This window comes from Rattus norvegicus, chromosome X (genome assembly GCF_036323735.1).
Source record: "Rattus norvegicus strain BN/NHsdMcwi chromosome X, GRCr8, whole genome shotgun sequence".
In the NCBI taxonomy this organism is placed as follows: Eukaryota; Metazoa; Chordata; class Mammalia; order Rodentia; family Muridae; genus Rattus; species Rattus norvegicus.
The window spans coordinates 21,350,312-21,358,852 of record NC_086039.1 but is presented as its reverse complement, the minus strand read 5'-3'; the positions used below and the strand labels follow the sequence as shown (position 1 = coordinate 21,358,852).

The 8,541-nt window shown below is 39.3% G+C and overlaps 1 protein-coding gene across 6 annotated transcripts in view; it reads left to right on the top strand.

Moving 5' to 3' along the window:
- Klf8 (KLF transcription factor 8) overlaps positions 1–8,541 on the top strand; it is a 179,640-nt gene that overhangs the window by 149,868 nt on the left and 21,231 nt on the right. For all 6 annotated transcript variants that reach the window (XM_017602264.3, XM_039100624.2, XM_008773103.4 and 3 more), the window contains one exon: positions 7,841–8,402. In XM_017602264.3, the coding sequence (XP_017457753.1) occupies positions 7,841–8,402 (562 nt within the window). The remainder of the gene's footprint in view (positions 1–7,840; positions 8,403–8,541) is intronic.

The following is an 8,541-nucleotide window of genomic DNA, read 5'->3' as shown; positions in this document are numbered from 1 at the left end:
CATATATACATATCTAGCATTTATATGGATGGATGTGTGTGCCATATATACATATATATCCACATATGTACACATACACACCAAACATTTCAGAGAGATTTCCAATGGCATATTTTATTAAACTTCTTTTTGTCCACCAGGTTTGAAACTAAGTGTGTCTAATCCACACCACAGTTAATTTTCTCCACAGTCTAATGCCCATAGATACCTAGTACACTCATACTCCTGGAATACTAATTTATTTCTATCAGTCATTCACATAGTTTTACTTATTTCTTATATTGTCAGCAGCAGCATAGAAATATCTCATATCTTATTATCAATGATTTTTATCTCTTAAACTTCACATTTACTATCTTCAGTTGTTATGTCACTTATACCTAACGTTTCTCTTACATTTTTCCCTTTTTTTTTTTTTTTGGAGCTGGGGACCGAACCCAGGGCCTTGCGCTTCCTAGGCAAGCGCTCTACCACTGAGCTAAATCCCCAGCCCCAACATTTTTCCCTTTTTAAGATTTACTTTTTTAATTGAATGTAAATGTGTGTATTTATGTGGTTATGTATACTGGACTGCAGGTGCCCTCGGAACTGGAGTAGTTTCAGGTAGTTATGATCTGTCCATTGTGGCCAATAAGATAACAGAAATCTATTTTTGAGGAATCCTAGAAACAGAAGTCTCAAAACAAGTTGTTCTACTGTCCTGGACTACCAAAATGTTCATGTCAGAAAATAGATTCCTTGTCTTCACACATCTAGTAGGTGCAGAAATCCCTTGGCATATGATATGGCCTTATCACTCTGCTATCTGATTGTGCATTCACATCACTGACCACTAACTCCCACCTCCTAGGTAGTCCGGAATGGTTGCTTTAAGATCCATAATTCTGCCTAGTGGTGACTCGTACCTTTAATCCCGGCACTTGAGAGGTAGAGGCAGGTGGATTTCTATGAGATCAAGGCCAGCTTGGTCTACAGAGTGAATTCCAGGATAGCCAGGGCTACAGAGAGCCCCTGCCTTAAAAAAATTCATAATTCTATTTGCAATGATCCTTTTCCCAAATTGGTGATATTCATTGATTCTGGGTACTAAGATGTGACCAAATTTTTTTGGATGACCACTCTTCAGTTACTTTTCAAATATATAATACAAGAATCCAGTTGTTAAAATAATTTTGATCATGTATCATTTAAAGCAATCATTTCCAAAAGAAATTATTTGCCCCTTTATTTTTGATTTCAAGCTGGATGCTAATTTAATTTCATGCTGCATACAAACAAATATCTAGAATTCATCTATGCATATATACATATGTGTATATGCATATGTGTATATTCTGGCATTTTGTCTCTGTTTTTGTGTTCTGGGAAAGGCTCTTATATAGTTTAGGGTACCCTGGAGCTGAATATCTTCCAGCTTTAGCCCCTTGAATTCTGAGATTACAGGTATATGCATTTCCGATCTTGAACCCCCCCCCCCACTCCCGGTGCTTTTGTTAGTGTTCTAGTCTCTTAAAATTGTCACCTTCATTAGTATGTATAAAGAGGAACTGTCCAATAGTGCTTTATTTCCTAATGCCGTTGAGATGATGGGGATGTAAGATTCAAAATTCCTCTAGGTTTAGATTAAATTTAACCTTTTAATAATATTCATCTCCATCCATTTTTCTCTTAATATTGAAACACATCATAGCATTATTGGAGCAGGATTGGAATTTCGGAGGGTTAAACGTCTTTTCGACCAAAATAATGAATGTGCATAATATATGTGTACGCACACACAAGTGCACCCAGGCATGAAAATGATTAGTCTAAACCCACAGCAAAGCTAGAAGAGACCTGTGTACAAAAACAGCTTTTATCTTTCTCTTGGGGAGGAGCCTGGGTTTTATCTTGTTACCATGACAACACTCTTTCCTCTCCTTTCTACTTACTGGGCTGCCTGCAGTATTTTGTTCTTTCATTTTCTTTCTTGTCTTGCCTTCCTGCTTTAAAGCTCCACATCAGAGCTATTTCAAATAAATGAAAAGTAACAGTTTGGTTTCCCTCACTTGATTTCCCTTACTCTCCCGAAGCCAAGGCTGTCTTCATCAGATGTTCAAGAGCTAGTATTTTATGAAAGTGACCATTTTTTTCCCAGATTTCTTTGTAAAATTGCCTTTCTCTGTGATCTCTGGTAATTTGTCAGTAACAAATTTAAGAAAAATGCAGACTTAAATACTGTTTTTTTTATTAATTTATTAAAAACTGACTAGGATCCTGGACATTTAAGGAGGACTGTGGGAAGTAAAATATCCTTCACACCATTCCTAAGTTTCTGGCCTGTTCACACATAGCCTTCTTCACGGAAGCAGCAATACTGGGAGACTGTAGCTTCAAGCTTTACCATAACAAATGGGAAAAGGCAGCAGCCATTCTCTCTTTGGGGAGTGGTTAATTATTGACTAGTGGACACTCAAACCCTGAAACTGGCTCGCAGGATTGAAGAAGGAGAAACATATGTTAACATGAGAAATCTTATAGCAGAGCTTTACATCAATTTTCCTGTGGGCTTTCAAATCTGTAGTCATTGTATTCAATGACGAATAGAACGTGGTGCCCATCCTTAGTCATCCTAGTGAGTCACTGAAATCCTAGAGCTGTAAACTCATTGCTTGCGTTACTCTTCTTTAGTGTCTCCAACTAGGACCTGTTGTGTAGAACAAGAAATTAAAGCAGGTAGTGCATGGGGTTTGTGGTTTTTGTTGTTGTTTATTTTTTGTTTTACTTTTTTTGTACCATAGTGACTGTTTTATACAGAATATAGGAAAAATCGCCCTGCCTATCAAGATTCTTACTAAAATTATTTTGATTATATTTTAAAGATAATCATCAGTACGTGCAAACAAAAGCATTGCTTATGCTGCTGGATAGATATGGAATGATTATCTTTTTTCATTATTTAAATGTATGAGTTATTTAATTGTATCCCAATTGCATCTTCCTCTTCCTCCCCTCCTCTCAGTCCCTCTGTCTCCCCTCCCTGCACCCCACCTCCTTTCTCCTCAGAAAAGGGAAAGCCTTTCTTGGACATCAGCCTGCCTTGGTATAGCAAGTTGCAGTAAGACTAGGAGGATCTTCTCTTATTGTGCATAGACAAGGCATCCCATTTAAGGAAAAGGGATCCAAAGGCAGGCAACACAGTCCTAGACAGCCCCTCCTCCTGCTGTTAGGGGACCCACATGAAGACCGAGCTGCACAGCAGTTGGAATGAAAATAAGAAGAGCCTTGACAACTGCTCTCTAGTACATTCTCTTCAGACGCTTGCTCGGAGAAGCATTAACACCCAGGAAATACTTGTTATAGGCTGGATTCATTTCCATATAATAAGCACACATGAAATCAATATATCCAAGAAGGAAAACGTGATGATATTCTCTGAGGAAGCTACTAAAGCACTAAGGTTAAATAACTACCTAACATTTGTTTCAAAGCCATGGAGCAAGAGAGAGCAGTGATTTAAGCACCATTGCAGACAGTTTGGGTGGGAAATTGACAAACCAGGATGGATTGTTTGAACAGGGCCTGTAACATTCTCTTTCATCAGAGCAGTGAGTATGTCTTTGTTTCTGTACTTTCTTTGTTCAGTTTCCACTTTGGATGTTCTTTGTTTTAAGATTTATTTACTCATTATATATGAGTACACTGTAGCTGTCTTCAGACACACCAGAAGAGGCCATCAGATCCCATTACAGATGGTTGTGAGCCACCATGTGGTTGCTGGGTTTTGAACTCAGGACCTCTGGAAGAGCTGACAGTGAGTGCTCTTAACTACTGAGCCATCTCTCCAGCCCCATTTTGGATATTTTGGAATAATGTTTTCAGCAAAGTGAATTACTGTAGACATATAACAGCTCAGCGCGAGCCCTCCTGCTGATAGTGTTATCATAGGCATCACTCTTTGTCCTAGAAATGGCCTTGGCAAAAGAGAGAATTTATAAAATAGTCTCCGTTTTATATTTAAGACTCAGAATTTTAGCTGGAGAGATGGCTCAGCAGTTAATTTGTAGTGCTGTTGTTGGGTAGTTCACAACTACCTGTAACTCCAGCCTCTGGAGGATCTGACTCCTCTGGGGTACCTATTTGAAGAGCACATACCTACACACAGACCCACACATGCATAATTAAAAAATAATAAAAATGAATCTTAAAAGACTCAGAATTTTGGCTTTCGTAGAATTCTAGGCCCAAAGCATGGACTCTAGAAAACCCATTACAATTTTTAATTAGGTATTTTCTTGCTGTGTTTATTTATACATCAGCACCAATGATCTTATTAAAGACAATACTGTGTAGGGCAGAGGAGATGCTCCAGTGGTTCATTGTTTTTGCAGAGGATCCTGAGTTCAGTTCCTCCTATATCAGGCAGCTCACAGCCATGGGTAACTCCAGGTCCAGGAAATTCAAGCTCCTTGTGCTTCTCCATATTCACTCTTTCATCATTTCATAAGTGAATTAATACCCTTTTGTGAAAGGGTGGTCAGTAAAATCTTGTTAGCAGGAACAGGGTGGAGGTGAATATTACAGCGATAAAGCCATCAGGATTGCTTTACTGGGGCTAAAGAGATGGCTCAGTGGTTAAGAGCACTTGGTGCTCATGCAAAGGACTTAGCTTCAGTTCCCAGCACCTTGGCTTTCACTGACACCTAGACTCACATGTGCATACCCATAGATGTATACATAATTAAAGATAAAAGTAAAACTTTTTTAAAAAGAATAAAAAAGAGAGAATATTACACCTTACAGCACATGCTTCTATTGGGACTTCAGTATCATCGAAAGCCATGGTAGAAAAAAATTAGTCAAACATACAAACCCACCTCTGGACATGGATGGCCTTCCTACTCTGCTAACAGATTCTTTTGATTCTACTTCTCCCAGTGAATGAATCCAGTAAGTCAGAGACACATAGGAATATAGGAAAAATGGTAGCTTCCATTGATTAGGGAGGTCCACAGGTCAGTAAAGCCATGTTTAGTAAAACAATAATTTTTTTTAAAATTGTGTGTGTGTGTGTGTGTGTGTGTGTGTGTGTGTGTGTGTGTGTGTGTGAGTACGTGTATGTGTGTGTACACCATGAGTATGCATGTTCCCCCAGCAGCCAGAGGAGGGCATAGGATCCCCTGAACTGGAGTTACAGGTAGTTGTGAGCTACCTGATGTCGGTGCTGGGAACTGAAGCTGGGTCCTCTGAATGAGCACCACATGCTCTTAACCACTGAGCCATCTCTTTTGCCCCCATAAAGCAATCCTGATGGCTTCATTGCTATAATCTTCAACTCTACCCTACTCTTGCTAACAGGATTTTTCTGATCCCCCTTTCACAAAAGGGGGTTAATCCACACAAGTTATTGTTTGCTTTAGATAGTTATAAAATGGTGGAAGAAAGGATATGGAGAAGCACAATAAAAAAAATTAACACAAGGCCTGAGTTGACATGAGGCTTCTAAGTCAAGAAAACATTGTCTCAGCAAGCAGAAGAGAAAAGCAGATGGCAGTCTGGCTGAGTTCTGGAGGTTGAGTATAGATTTATTTTCTGTGCCTGTGTTCCTAGAATGTTCTTGGGTTGGTAGGGGTCTGTAAATGACGTCACAGCAAGAGGTCACTACCTCTTCATATTCCTGGTTTCTTTCAGAATTAAAGTCCTTGCTTTTTATCAATTAAAAATAATAGTTACTACTATGGTAGTTTTCAGCATACCTTATGTTTAACAAAAACTCTTTAATACCATCATATATTCATCCAGTAGAGACATTTCTCCTAATGTCTTACCAACACAGTTCTATTTGTGTCTTTTCTGGTATCCTTAAATGCAGCACTCCTCTATCACTGCTGTCTTGTCATTGGGCAGAAAGATTTGCCCGTGTCCCTCTACTCTTCTATAACCCAGACATTTCTTGAACTTCCCTTTAACTTCTTTGTGGCATGGCCATCTCAAGGGTTATTTTCATGATTTATGTTGCTTGGCTATTGTATACACAGTACACAGCATCCTGGACATCTGATTAGGTACAATTTTTAGAAATACTTTAATTAGGTTGGGACTTTATGTTGGATATTACATATTCAATACCCATTAGGATTTTTAACTGTCTTAACTGATGAATTTAAAACAAAGTTCATATATATTAATATGGTGCCACATAACAATTGGATATCTGTATACATTGAATAATGTACTTAAATTCCTCAAACATTTAGCATTTTATCATGAAATTTTCCAAAATCTTCTGTTTCTTAAATTTATATTTATTTGTATGCATGTGAGCCTATATGAATACATGTGCATGCAGTGTATTTGGAGGCAGAAAATTATGTTGGTTGCCTCTAAAATTGAAATTACAGGTTCCTGTGAGCTGCCATGTAGGTGCTGAAAAGTGAAACCAAGTCTTCTGCAAGAGCAGTAAGCATTCTTAATGGTTAGCCCATGATGTATGTAGCCACACAATATGCTATGAGATAGAATTCTAGGGTTCTTTGCTTTATCAAACAAGACTGGTAACTCTTGATCATTCTTTGCCCATCCTTCTCCCTTCCATTGTCCCAAAGCTCTGGTAGTCAAATTTTGTGCTCCCAACTTGTACAGATTGAGCTTTTATAAGATTCCACACAGAGTAGGATCACGCCATGCTTATCTTTCTGTGCCTCCATTATTTTTATTTAAAATATAGATCTCCAATTCCATCTTAGTTGAAGTAGTGACAGGATTGTAATCCTTTGGGGAATGAATACTATTCCATCATTTTATCAATTGCTGGACAGATTTCATGCATGTCTTGAGGCTATTATGAATAGAGCTTCAGTGAATATGGGTATGCAAATGTCTCTGTCTCTGTGCCTCTGTCTCTATCTGTGTGTGTGTGTGTCTGTGTGTGTGTCTGTGTGTTGAGACTAAGTCTTACTGTATATCCCAGGCTGGCCTCAAACTGGGAATCTCCTTTCTCCTCCTCTTCAGCCTTGTAATTGATGGGATTACAGGCATGCATTTATTTTTTTAAATATTCTATAATTTAGAATTTTGCCTATAAAATCAACAATTCTCCTGTATCACATTCCCTGTGCATAGAGCCTGCTAGTACACCAGTGCAAATAGAAGTGTTACTCTTACCCCTTTTCTCTCTGTGAGAAAGCCTATTAACTCTGACTCATCTAAAATGTCACCGTCTCCTCTAGATAGAACAAATTACCTACCCCCTCCCCCGCCCCAACAAACCCTTCTCCTGTTGGAAATGGAACCTGTGACTGATTTTGCTAGGCAAGTGATGTACAATCGTGCCACATCCACTTCCTCTTTTGTTTGTCTGAGGCTTCTTGTTCATATGTCAAATCACTTCATTTGGCATGATTTATAAGCTACTCATATTACCCCGGCATTATAGCTCATATGTACTTCTTAGCTGTGCCTTTTTCATAAATGCTGTCAGTGGACTTAGCACAATGCTTTTGCAGGAACATTGTGTAAAATGGTTTTTTTTTCCCCTTTCTTTCGTCTTTTCTTTTTATTTGAAGAGCTATTTTCTAAATGAATATTCTTTTATTGGATTTTTCAAGTGAAAATGGAATTTCATTTTAGATCTTTGATTGTGAAAAATTAAGCAAAGGATTTTTATTAGTTGTATGCTATCACAATACCAGTACTCAACAATGGCGCTTAATAACGTTCTCTTTCCTTTTTATTCTTTAGTGTATTACTATTTGATTTCTTTCAGCATCATGTATCTTTTCCATGAGAGTGGAGCTTTCATTGTTCCCATGTCTCTTTAAAGTACCAATGGTGGCTGTCTCCCCTTGTAATTGTGTTTTAGGTCACTGGCCCTGTTCCAACCAGAGATCCTTCTGTGAGAGGAGACAGAAGGAATATGACTTCTCCACCATTCCTGGCTGCCAGCCCAATGGAGAACCCAGCTCTGTTTAATGACATCAAGATTGAGCCTCCAGAAGAGCTCCTGGAGAGTGATTTCAACACGCCCCAGGTGGAACCAGTTGATCTCTCCTTTCACAAACCGAAGGCTCCGCTCCAGCCTGCTAGCATGCTGCAAGCTCCAATCCGCCCTCCCAAGCCACCGACTGCACCTCAAGCCATTATGGTGTCTACTTCAGCTGACACAGTCACTTCAGCAGCCATTCCTACTGTTCTCACTCCAGGCTCTATCCTGGCCTCCTCTCAGGGGACCGGTGGCCAGCCGATTTTACATGTGATCCACACCATCCCCTCAGTCAGTTTGCCAAATAAGATGAGTGGACTAAAGACAATCCCGCTGGTGGTTCAGTCTTTGCCGATGGTCTATACAAGTTTGCCTGCAGATGGGAGCCCTGCAGCCATTACTGTCCCACTTATTGGAGGAGATGGCAAAAGTGCTGGATCAGGTAATCGAGCAGTTTACTGTTTCCTCAAGTCACTGCACCTTCAGGGATCTTCCCTTCCTCAGCCTGTCTTGTCTCTTTTCACCATTTGCAATTTTGAGGGACAGTGTTCCAAAGGGGAATAGTCCTAATTATAGTTTTT